Raw genomic sequence first — 13,707 nt, 5'->3', positions numbered from 1 at the left:
ATATATTATATATATATATATATTAGCCTTTTTATAGTTTTTTGCTAGACAGTTCTGTATAGAGAGAAAGGGGGTACAGTAGCCAGGAAAGTTCCACTAGTGGGCCACCCTTGGTTACGTTTATGATGTTTTTGAGACCAAAATACAGAGCAGTGTTTACAGGGTTTTATCAAGCCTGCCATACACATCCTAAAAAGTGAACCCAGAGCAATTCCAAACTTTAGTCATGCTAAACTAAGTATACAGTTATACTTCAAATGCATTTTTGCCAAAGATTGTTTATGTCATTTTAGTTCTTATCACGCTCATGTATGTTCAAGTGTTCGTTTTTCTAATAAGTTTGGTTTTAGATAGTTAGAAAATGTTATAAAAAGTGGGCGTGGCAACATGATTTGTTTATTTACGATTGAGACATTGGGGAATAGGGGCGTAACCTTTCTACCACAGCCCCACCTCGCGCTCACTACTGCGCAGACTCATCATCGCCGCAATATGTCAGTGGCCACATCTGGGAAGTTTTGGCTTAAGTTTTCTACTATAGAAGTGAATAGGGACACGTCATCCATCTCTCTTTACGATACATGGTTTTTATCATGACAAGGTGAGCTTGTGCAAGGCTGTAGTATGTCCAGGTCAGAAAGCATTTTCTCTAGTCAGAAAAAAGCTTATAAAATCAAACACAAAGCACCAACAGTTTCTAAACTTAGTTTGGTCACTTATAATAAGCAGACAAGTTATACATTTTGTCTTTTTACTTACTGTAAATATTTTTTTTAACATTTTCTGTGTTTGGTTAAACCAGTAAATGTAAAACCATTTGAAAGCCGCTATATAGTAAGATACCAATTATAGATGATGCTTGATCATTATTTAATACAGAAAGAGGACCCCCAAAGTTCTATTCATTTATACAGCAAGTATTCATTTTTCTACACTACTTTTTAAGTTTTGGGTTATTTGAGCGTTATGTAAACTCAACACAGCCTTAAACTGCCTTTTGAATGTCTAGCCACTGAATCTTACTGAAGTGATGAGATTGAAGAGTAGACAATAATAACCCCTGCAAAGACAAGCCTTTGAGATATGGTGAAGTATCCAGGGAAAGGTTTAAATGCACCCTGGTTTCTTTAGTGTTAACACGTGTCTCAGAGAGAGAGAGAGAGAGAGAGAGAGAGACTGTTATCATGGCATAAAATGAAAGCTGTTAAAAATGCCCTTTAGGACAAGCTGAATTTCTAATGTGCATATGTTCAAGGTTACTGAGGCCTTCTGTAATTGATCCGTCAACGTGTATAGACACAGAATATCGGTTCCAGGCTGTTAGTTTGCTGTTTGGGGGCGGTTCTGCCTGTCACCCCTCACATGATGTTTATGGCCACGCTTCAATTGCTTACGTCACGTGACGCGGTGGATGGGGGAAAGTGATACGAGTGGCTTTTAGAAGTGGCCTGGAAATCGAAAGACCTTTCTTAAGCTCTCTCAGGAAAAAAACATATCTCCATCACCCCAGTACTTTTGTCTAAATACAATCTCTGGAGTCTAGGGACAGAAAATGGAAAACGGCAGACTAACGCTGAACATTAATTTCCTGTAGATTGACCAAAAATGCAAATTACCCCCAATTTACTTTTCTAATGTATGTTCTTGGATCTTATTGCTTTTTTTGCTTTCATCACTCTAGAGACAGATGGTTTTCCAGACATTCTTCAGGATGAATAAAAATAAAAACAAATGAGTCACAACTCACAAATTAGTACAACGGCCTAAATTGAATTTACATGGCTTATTTAGCTTTGGAAGAATGATGAGAAAACGTAGGTTCTTATTGAACTGTCTGCAATCAGAAGTTTAAGAAAATGTTGAGATCTCTTCTAAACAGGAGAGGAATACTGGGAAAAAAAATTCTGGCAAAGAATCTGATAAGCAGGACACATACTGTAAGCATTAGTTCCCATTGCTGTCTCGGAGAAGCGACTGAGATTCTGAAAACATTTTTTTGTGTACATACACAATAAAACATTTGTCTTGGCAGTCTTATATCAAAACATAACTCAAAATAATTTCCTCTGCCTTGGGAATGACTTTCATTTTTGGCTGATTTGACTTTGCAATAACTTCATTTACGACCATTTAAAAGTTGCCAGATATTCTGGCAAATTTCACACAAAAAACTTGCACAAGATAGCAGATTTCACACTGCGTACCTCTAGGGTTACTGTCCCAGCCAAACAATACCATTAAGATGAATTGAAATGCTAACTGATAGCTCTGTTAAAGCCTTACTATAATTTTTCTCATTAACATGCCAGATCACGAATGCTAAAATGGTTCACGAATAGCATTTCATGTTGACTTGTAAGAAAACAGATGCCTGATTGAAAGCATTCACACTGCGGAACATCTGTGCGGTTCAGTAAAGCGTGAACACAACTTTAATGTGAAAGGAAAATCATTCCAGCAGAGAAGAGTCTCATAACTCGCTCTTATTCACTCACAACATATAATCACCCTTCAGCCTCAAACTCCAGCGACTCTCGCTTCCATCCCAACGACGACGCCAACATACTCACATAGACAGCCAAGGTACAATCTGCTCAGCCTATTGGGGCGTTCATGCTAATCAATGTTTTGTCAGCAAAATAAACACACATCAATCTTGTGGAAGGTGATCAAAGCCATCTGAGAGAATGACACTTTCTCACTCAGGCTCATGCTATTCAGAGTGTTTAAGGGTCATTACAGAGAAGATCTGCACTCTGTTTTCTGGTCCAATCAGACTGTGATTCTTCTGGAGAGTAATAGAGTCTAATTACAACCCTGGAATTTTACACTGCTGCTCGTGGTGGGAAGCTGTAAAGAATGTGCGAAAGGAAAAATACAAAAAGATGAAATCTGCCTTATGGAAATCGAGCATTGTTAGTAATTTGAGCCACGCTGAAGTTGCATGTTTTCTGCGCCACATTCTGTGGATTGTATTTAAAATGCAGAAACACTTCAGAAATGCATTTTAAACAAATCAAACAAAATTAAGTGGGCTATGTTCAATTAAAACTAAAACATGATATAGTGTATAGTTTTAGTTAGGACATCTTCATACATTGTTGCATTCATGCATAAAGCATTGAGATACACTACCAGTCAAAAGTTTGGAAACACTTACTCATTCTTTATTTATATTTACCACCTTTTAGAATGTAAGTAAATTTATAGGGTAGCACAATTGTAAGTCTGGCAATTAAAATTGCAAATAAAAGCATCTAAAATCAATTTAAATCGTCTTATACTGTATGTTAACATCTTCAAAGTCGCCACCATTTGACTAAAATGTGCAAAAGCGTTCTCTTGACATTTTATTATTCAGCTTCTTGAGGTCTCACCCTGGGAAGCTTTTAAAGAGTATTGAAGGAGTTCCATCTATTCCAAGGGTCTTATCTGCTGTGTTTTCTTTATTATTTGGTCCATTTCAAAATATTTTAATAGTTTTTGTTTTACAATGAAAGAAATTGATATGTTGGCATATATTAATATTTTTGTTTTCAAAAGTTATCTCAAACATTTAAGCATACACCTTCACATTAAAAGATGTTTAAGATAATTTCAAGAAACATTTCAGTCAAGCGTTTCCAAACTTTTGACCGGTACTGTAAGTACAAGCTTTCAGTTGAATTGATTGTATATTTCTCTTAAAAATGTTTAGTTGTAGTCCTCAATATAGTCTCTGGCAAATCTTTTTTGTTGTTTTCTTTGCCTCTCAAAAAAGTATTTTAATTTTCTTTTCTGGACAATAAGATTTGAGAGATTTGCAGTGTATTGCCGCATCTTTATGGCCTCATACACAGTTTTTAGACATTATCCCCAGCTGTGCAGCCTACATTTCATAGTTACAAAATACTTGGACTAAGTGCGGTAAATGGGCTAAGGACCGTGTGTCCCAGGGAGAGGCCTATGGCATTTGGGTAGCATAATATCTTTCCTGTCTGTATCTACCAGCGGGGCTCCTGTTTACACACTGCTTACTGCTCCTGGGTCTTTGTTATCAATTCCCCCCTCCCTTCCTCAACCAGCCTTCAGTTACCTATTGAATTCTTATAGATGGCAGTCGACTCTTTAACATGGCCAGGTTGTCAGACCCCTGCCAAGCAGATTTGATGCCAGAGATGCTATTTGCTCAGCGATCGATGGGCCCTTTTCAAATATATAATGCTCCCCGGGCGCCATGTGCTTAGGTGTGCCCGCGCTGCTGACAGATGTCAGGGTAATGGTGTGTTTGAATATGTAGCCGTAGATGTGTGTGCCTGTGTGCGGTCTAGGTAAACCCTACATTGTGGGGACCAAATGTATTACCAGTCATTTTTGACCTTGTGGTGACATTTTTGGCTTTTAAATCAAACTAAATGATGTTTATTTGAAAATGTAAACATGGACCATTACGTATGTGACTATGGAAAACTATGCATTAAGAACCCCAAAAATCTTTCAAAAGCTTTGAGACAGACTTCACACGGGTATTAAAACTACTGTACCAAATATTGACATCTGTGCTATCAGTATGGTGTAACTTAAGGTTGCAGTGTTGGGGAGTAGCTAACTACAAGTAGCGATGCCACTAACTTAACTACATATTTCAGTAGCTTGACGGTAGCTCAACTACATGTAGCTTTTCCAGAAGTTAATTACTTTTTTAAAGTCCCATTGAAATTAAAAATGACAATTCTTATTTTTTCATTAAATATTGCAGCGTTTATAATAAATAGCTTATCAATGTGGGTCATTTTATTTTTAAAATTCATGTACCCTCATAATCTTCAGTTAAAATGTAATGGTATTGTATTACATTGTTTTAAACTTCTCTATTTATTTAAAACATTAGTCAATAACAAATGTTCAGGTGTATCACATCACATAAAAAATTTTTTTGTATTCTTTAGTATTTACTATAGTAATTTGTTGTATATTACAGCTGTAGAATATTATGGTAATTATTATACTCTATTAACATATACTACAGTATTCTGTATTATCTAGCTATAGTAAATGTATACACTTTATAAATCCTGTAGTATACTTTAGTATTTACTGTGGTAAAGTAAAAAAACGGTACTGTACCTAGGAAATTTACTATACAGTTTGCTATAATTAATACTATACTCTTGTATTTTTTTCATGTGAGATTGTAAAAAAATAAGCTAGCTAGCTACTTTTTTATAGTAACTTGTAGTGTAGTTAACTACTTTTTCAGATGGGCAGCTAAGCTGTAACTTAACTACTTTTACTCATGAGTAGCTTGTAAGTTATCTAACTACAATTTCAAAGTAGCTTCCCCATCACTGTAAGGTTGACATTTTGCATGGAATTGCCTTCCAAAAACGTTACCTATGCATGAAGGAAGACAGATTTTTGGGTGTTGTCAAATAATATTTTAGGGTGCTTGAAAGATTTTTACTCTGTATGTTTGGACAGAGACTGTGTGACTAGGAATGTTTGACTATGTTCATCCAGTTATCCATGTGTGCGTTGGGTTATTTCATGTCTGCAAGTCAAACATTGGGAGATGATCATTCATCTTTAGAGCAAACAGTCGAGTCCACAAAATAGGCCTTTCTCATTTCTGACCCACTGAACAATAGTTGCCAAGGAATTTTTTCCAGTGCCTTCATTCACTCTTGGTGGATCAGTGTTTTTTTTCCAGTCCTTTCTTCCTCTCTCCCAGGAATTGTCTTGCAATGCCAAACCCGTCATCTTGATCATTCACAGCTTCCAAGGAACAATCAGCGTTCCGCCCCACAAAAGCAGCTTTGCATAAGTACGGCAATATGTTTTGTCCAAACTGTAGGAGGAATGCCTGATGCAGTGGGAGGGGTTGTGGTTAACGGGGGCTAATGGCATTTCTGCCCATGCGGGGTTGTTTTGATACAGCGGCTGAATTTGCGTCCTCAGCTGCGCTGATATTAAATCTGTCTTCTTAACACAGTTCCACATCGTATCAAAACAGTCACATCAGATCTGATAACCGTATTATCCAAAATAGCTGAAGAAACGGTTTCTGAACTTTGCCGTAATTTCTCCCAAGGCATTGAGATACTGTCGCAATTTGTCTCAGTATAACGTTTGACCGTGGATAAGTGCACGTTGGCAACAAAGTGTTTATTTCTTCTTTGAAAACCGACCTGGCTACATAAACGGCAACACAAACACGACTAATGTTCGGCCTCCACGGTACCGCAGCCTAATGGAAAGGAGCGGATTTCATTATGCCTAATAAGTGAGCTTCCTCACTGGAGAACACTCATTATTCTCCTTCCCCCATCTCCTTACGTAGCACGTTTAGTTTACTTCCTGCACACGCTCGTCCCCGTCATTTTTGTGCGTTTCGCATCAATCGAGTCAAAGTTGGACACCTTCATATCACTAACGTAAACCACTGGGACACAAGTTGATATATTTGAGATGACGTTATGTCTGGTAATACAGTTACTTTGTACTTGATGTAAACACAGACTGACACATCATGTAACAATCTTAATCAACTACAGCTGTGATCTTGCAGAAATTCTTTCGTTCTAGGATGTGACACGAAATGACGTGGGTTAAAGCCTTAAATTCAGACTGTGATAGCGCTGCACCATCAGTTTAAATAAAGCAGAATAAATTGCAAAAGAAATCTATCACTGAATTAGCAAAGTCTTTAGTAATCCCCTTCTTGTTTTGTTGCAGCGCTATTTGCTCTTTGGATGTTTTATTGGCTCTGCCCCTCAAAGGACTTTTTGGCTTTCTAGTTTTGAGGGCTGTGGTTGTTTTGGGCAGGAGATAATTTAATAAAGTCTGTCAATACCGTTGTTAGAAGGAAGGTTTTGCAGCCAGGTTTTACATAGATAGTTAGCTATTTGAATACAACCTCCTCCAAGTCGAGTTATATGGCTGTAGACAGCCCCCTTCCCACCCATTTTGTACACAGGCATAAAAGCTAGCTCAATCCAAAATCGCATAGTGTCACACCTACGTACTAAAGTAAATGAAGTACATACCTATCCAGTGTTAAAACAATACGTTCTATATAGTATAGGTAGATGCAGTATTTGGACATTCTACGTCTACCATATTTTCATTGTCATGTGACTCACATGCTGTTAGACCTACAGTATGATTTAGAAACTACAGTTGCAAAAATAATGTCTTTATGTGTTGTTAAACAAGCACAATTGAACCATGAGAAATGTACTTCTTGGTATCTATATCCTCATATCTGCCTTACGGTTTTCTGCAATTTTATTTTTTTTACCTTTTTGAAATTGGCATCTCCTCAGCTCCCATGACATCATGGGATAGAATAGTGTCCATCCCATGAACACTCAAAAATCACAGCAAAACCAATAGACCATCCGTGTATTTCCCGCGGACATGCTATTAATAGTGCATACTTATTTTTGCCTACTATATAGTATTGAATTAGGCGATTTTGGATTCAGCTTTCGTTTTAGCAAGCGTTGGACAATGAAGCAATCCTGGCATTGAAGCTCTGTGTTTGGCTAAACAGTCTTACAGAAAGTGAGGGGTGGGGTGAAACATGTCGATGTGACCGTATGAGCAAAGTTGTTTTGCATGACCATTGAAAACTTTTTAACCACAGTATCATGTTACAGACATTTCATTAAGACCCTTAAAAATATTCCAACGTGTGGAAACGGTTGTCCAATGTCCCCTTTAAGGCATGAACATTCACTAAAATACTTGCTACATGCATACTTTGCTACATGCCTTGTAGCCTGGATTGTATGCATGTGTTTTGTATCTTTCTAGTAAGTTTTTCTCACTAATTCTCCTTATCTCACTTATTGGGGTCTATAGGGCAGTTTTCTTTGTAAATGTCTCACGAAACAATATTTATTGTAAAAGGTGCTACAGTACAAATACATTTGAATTGAGAATGTTTCTCTTCAGCTGTATACATCCAACATTAGCTAAGTATTTTCGTTTGGAAACAATATGTTGTCTTTATAATATCCCACTTAAAATCTTAAAAAGTTCAAATGTTTTTTTATTTACAAAAAAGTATATAAATACTGTATATTTTAAGGAGGGGGTCGCTCACAAAAGGTTCATTATATTTGGTCCTCGAGATTATACATTTCCACATTTGTGGAATGATCTGCCTGCTGCTACAAGATCAGCAGATTCTGTGGCCATCTTTAAGTATCGGCTCTTCTGTCAACCTGATCGTTTAGTACTGACTTCTATTTCTTTTCTACTCTTTCTATCCTTAAAAAAACGTAGCTTTGTATACTGTGGTGGTCTATATGAGACCATTTTTTACTGCACGTATGCGTATCCTTATGTTGTTCCAATTGCTTCTATTGTTTACCTCATTTGTAAGTCGCTTTGAATAAAAGCGTCTGCTTAATGACTAAATGTAAATGTAAGAACTCCTCATTGCGTGACTGACCCATTTCCTTTTTAATTTAATTGTATGCAAAAGCGCTAGAACAGTAGAAATCAACCAATTTAGATAGCCTTACTACAGGGCTATTCATGACAGTTTGTCATGGGGGCCAGTTCATGAAAAGCATCCCAAATGAGGGGCCGGAGAGATATGGCTTGCAATATGAGGGATGACACAACAACAATAAGAAATCCATTTTATTTTTTCCCAAATTCCGTTTTTTCTGTTTTAATTTTTCTGCATTCTGCATTTTCCGTCCTTCACTATACAATAGTAATATATTTGCCCACATGAAAAAAATACTTCAGTATACTACAGTATTCACTTATAAACTATATTAAAAACCTGCAGTAGATACAATACGTTGAACCATACAGGGAAAAAAAATAGAAATAATAGAATCTTACATAATACATTTGCAAGATTCTGTGCCATTCCGCGTTATGTTGTATGTTATGTTGTATGTTAAACTGCACAACAACAACATCGGTGCATTGTAAGATGCTCAAGCAGACTTTTCTACATTCAAACATGTTCATTTGTTGTATTTGGAAACTGCATAACAAAAAAGGAAAATTTTAACAACATTAACCTACACAGGCACTGTTCTCCGACGCGCTATTCTCCGCCCTTGCCTCTATACTTTTGAAATGGTGGTCCTATTCGTGCTAGCAAAATGTCAGAAATGAAACTAATAAAAGTTATCATCCGTCATCGTCCTGTTCACCGCGTCTCACAGGAGAGAAGGCTTGCGAGTCGCCTAACGTCGCATGACTCCTGCTTGGTGTTGCTGCAGCTCGTGCTGAATGGAACAGGTGCTACTGCTACTGTCACTACTGAAGGGTCCGTTCCCAACTGAACTAAATTTATTCTAGAGATTATTTTTCACACTATGCTACTTGAAGGGCCGGAACAAATTACATCGAGGGCCGGGTTTGGCCCGCGGGCCGCCAATTGAGTAGTCCGGCCTTACAATATAAAATATTGAACTAATTGTGTCTATATGCAAACTATTTAAATAACTCTCCAAGTTTACACACACAGTGAAATCTAGGAGACACCACCTCTGAGGTAACGACAATGTGCAGAAGGTTCGGTGGAGAATGTATTCGACCCGACAACAACATTATACAGTGAGGATACATGGAAATACTGCTTCTAAATCCTGATTCCAAATTCGGACTCTAATTGGTTGTTTTCAAACCCTTAACAAAGAGTGTAAAAACACCCTGAATAAATTCAGGCCACAAACAGGCATAACACACTTTTTGTCACAGCAACATCAACTCAGCACGAATATATTTATGCAAATTTTTGCTACTTTACAAATACACCACCAGCATTAAAAACCTACTGTATATATCGCTGCTGTCCTTCTAAAACCTCATATCTCCATAATTCCTTTTTATCATTATTATCAGTCACCTTTTTGCTTGTCACTGGGTTTTGCTAATTCCTAACACATAAAAACGTGCTTGTCGACTTTGACAGCACAGTATTTCATCATTTTAAAAGTACAGTGTTTCTTCCATGTCCTGAAAAACAGCAAATTTGGATATACGAGGTTTCAGAAGGACAGCGATGATATATTGATTAATCTTTGTGGGATTCTGTGTATTGCACATGTAAATTTACACACATGCAAAAACTTCCTGCTAACGCCAACCTGCCGGTTAAAAATGCTACTTCTATGGAGCCGACCTAAACAATGATTATTATAATTCACCGATGAGTTGTTTGCATGCAAAATGGAAAATCCTGCCTGGAAAATGCTGTGTGACCGTTTTATCCCTTATAATCAGCAGGGCAGGCACATCAAGTGGAAAAGTAAATGTGTTTTTCCTATTTCCGAGGCTCAGCCGAGTCATATACACACTGAAACACGTGTACATCAAGAGGGTGGAGAGACCGCTCAGAAAAACCTCACACACAGACGCCAACCTACCCCTTAACTTCCCCCACGCGTCTATATCTGGCCGGCGACGGGGGGGGGGTCAGTTTTACACAGGCAGATCTCGGTTTATATTCTCCTGCCCTTCTCTTGAAGCTCGACTGGTTAGGCTGCAGATACGCGGCTGGGCGCAGAGACTCCAGGAATTTCCTGCAGACTTTGGGGCAGGGATTTTGGCTGTCGTGTCTGTTGTTGGAAAAGCTGACGGGGTCGGAAAAGGGGAATTGTAATTGCCTGGAGTCAGTCAGAAATAGAAAGAAAGCGAGAACAGTAGAGGCCTCATGCCATCTTTTCGAACGCTAGCTTGGACTTCAGGTTGAGAGCCATGGTCAGGACGGTAAGTTTTTAAGTTTGTTGTGTCTGACTTGTTTTCGTGTGAAGAAACGCATGTGACTTCCTGGCAGTGGAGAGACAGGGCTGTGCTTAATGTGAAGGGCTACTTCATTGTTTTGGGGTGGATAGAAGTTTCCTTTCTGTGCAGTAGTTTGAGTTGCTGTTATTTTTAACTCTCTCTCTCTCTCTCTCTCTCTCTCTCTCTCTCTCGCTTATTCAGTTCCGTTGTATTGGATTATCTCGCCGTGCATTGTGATCTCAGATTAGATGTTTTATGTTAATTGGAAGCCAATAAGAAACAGTTTGAATGTGCCAGAAGTTTTCCCAAAAGTAACACAAAGGGTTTTTCCGTCGCTCTGTTTCTCTCTCTCTTCTGTCCGATTTCCTCAAGAGAAGCCAGATGCTACTGCTGCACTAGTTCCCCATATCACCGCTTCCCCACATTTGGTTTCAATTACTCTGGCCCTCTGGGAAACATGCTACTATAAATAAGTAACAAAGGGGTTTTCTGTGGAAAGATTGCAGTTACTGACAGGATTCACGACACGAGAGCGGTCGAACGCTGCAAGAGTCTGGTGGCATGGCAGAGGCTGGATGTTGATTATTGCGATTGTCTGCGATGATGCCAGGTCAAAGTAGGCGGGGCAGATAAGAAGAGGGGGGGGTTTGGAGGGACTTTGGCGAGAGAGTGAGAGAAACAGCTGTGGAGGTTATGAGACGTTCGGGTTACTTTCTGCCCTTTATAGGGACTGAGTTAAAAACAGCCCCCCTCCTTGAACACGATTAGCAGATGCTGTGCATTTGAACTGACCTGACTACAGAAGATTGCAGAGAGGTTTGGGATAGTAGAAAGCCAGGAAATACGAATACAATGACATTGTTTCCGCTAGGATTTTGTGAAACTGTGGCGCTTGATGACGTCACACGCTAATTAGCATATTCGTGACGTCATCACGTAGTTATATACTGTTCAAGAAACCTCAGAAGTGGGATATTTCCCACCACAAACGCGGAAGTAACGTCTGGATTTACTAACAAGAAGAACTAAGAAGAATTTCTTGGAGATTGTTTTTAACTTGCGATTTCAAAAATGTTGTCTCGCTCTTCTCACTTAACTGGTGAAGCATTGCCATAGCAACACAAAGGTTAAGGGTTCGAAGGAAATTAATACAGTTAACACATGTGTAAATGTAATCTAAATGTCAGGTTAAATAAATATAAATTTCAATGTTGTGTAATTCACTTAATTTTATTTATTATCATTTAGTATGAATTTCAATATGTATTAATACATTTATTTATTACTGTACACAGATAAAGGCATGAATTATTTTATATATTAATTTATAGTAACCAAAGTATTGATGTCTTAAATGTCCAATGTTTGAAATTTAGCTACATCTAGCGGTGTGGTTGGGAATTACAACCAACGGCTCACTCCACCCCTCTCTTTCGAAGCACCACTGTGACTGACACAGGACTAAGAAGTCATCGCGTTTTCTCTTCTTTGCTGAAGGAGATAATGTATTTACGAAACACGCTCTGTAGAGCAGTTTGTCCGTTTAGGGCTACTGTAGAAACATGACAAATTTCATGTAAGGGGACCTGCGGTGTATGTAGATAGAAATAGCTCAAACTAAGGTTATAAAAACATACTTCGTTATGTAACACATGTATGAAGAGTTTGGTTCCAAAATGAGATAAGTCATGTCTTTTTATCGTGGATTCCAATTAATATCAATCAAACTGCAGTTGGTTTGTTTTGATTTAAGCCATAATAACTTAAACAATACAGCTAACTAACACAATAAAACATAATAAAAAATATGATTTTTGAAAATGTTTCATTTTGGAACCAAACTCTTCATATGTATATTATATTGCATGTCTGTCAATAGATCCTCTAAAAAATTACACATTGGACCTTTAAGAGGCATACCTGATTTATGTCTCACTGGTCACCAGGTCTATTTTTTAGTCCTATGACCTTGTATAACAGAAATAGTTTAAACTTGTTTTTAAATCACTTCTGCCTGTCATTTTTACTGTGAGCTGATATTATCTGTGGAGCACATCAACATTAACTAAAGTAGCAGTTTACCTTAGCAAACACAGTGTCACACTAATGAGGCGTATTTATTTGCAGCTATTTGGAAAAGTACTCAAACTGTCAACCAATTCAAGCGTCAAATAATAATAAATAGCTGAAATATGCTGTCTGCGTGAGTTTGCACAGATTTACACAAACCAATTGCCCTAATGAGGATGCATTTGTTTTACAATTGGCCTTTATCTGTGAATCATTAAAATAACAGTTTTCTGAATAAAACCCTCAGAGTTATGGGCTCATCATTATACAGCTTGTGAATCTGAAGGACAGTTCTAAACGACGAGACAGAAGAGCTGTTTAATTACAGCAGAAAATGTGTGAATTGAAACAATATCCATGTTTGAATGCTCGCCCGAACTGGTGGTTTATTTATGTGGAAGTTGACGTCACATCAAACCAGTTCAGAGGCTCAGCACAACATCAATGTGTGTTTCGCAATTTTTCTTATGATTTGTGTGATGTTTTTAGCGAATCCTACATTATATATAAATAGATTGACTAATGTCAAAAGTTTTGGGTCACTTTTCACATATTTTAGAAAAATAGTAATTTTATGTAATGACACAAATGTAATTGTGGGAATTGTTGTCACTATAGAAAATGTAAAAAAGAATCAAAACGTCTCGGTTACGTTTGTAACCTCGGTTCCCTGATGGAGGGAACGAGACGTTGTGTCGAACCAACAGATGGGGTTCGTCCTTGAGAACCAATCGCTTCCGACTTCTCTAGAAAAGGCCAATGAAAATTGGCAAATGAAATTTGCATGCCGGACTCCGCCCCCGGATATCCGGGTATAAAAGGGAGACGGCGTGCCTCATTCATTCACCTTTTGTTCTTCGGAGCCTTCGCTCGTGATCAACAGACTTCGCTACAAGA

General features: G+C 38.0%; 1 protein-coding gene across 4 annotated transcripts in view; it reads left to right on the top strand.

Annotated features, from left to right (window-relative positions):
* The window catches only part of sgcd (sarcoglycan, delta (dystrophin-associated glycoprotein)), a 196,014-nt gene that overhangs the window by 104,758 nt on the left and 77,549 nt on the right, over positions 1-13,707 (top strand). Inside the window, exon 1 of one of the 4 annotated variants that reach the window (XM_057360573.1) lies at positions 10,392-10,725. The exons of the other annotated variants lie outside the window; for them this stretch is intronic. Within the exon in view, the coding sequence (XP_057216556.1) occupies positions 10,714-10,725 (12 nt within the window). The 5' untranslated portion in view covers positions 10,392-10,713. Of the gene's footprint in view, positions 1-10,391; positions 10,726-13,707 lie in introns of those variants that run through there. 4 annotated transcript variants of the gene reach the window in all.

The sequence above is a fragment of the Triplophysa rosa genome, linkage group LG19 (assembly GCF_024868665.1).
Source record: "Triplophysa rosa linkage group LG19, Trosa_1v2, whole genome shotgun sequence".
Classification (NCBI taxonomy): Eukaryota; Metazoa; Chordata; class Actinopteri; order Cypriniformes; family Nemacheilidae; genus Triplophysa; species Triplophysa rosa.
The sequence above is the reverse complement of the archived record's forward strand: the minus strand, read 5'-3'. Positions and strand labels throughout refer to the sequence as shown.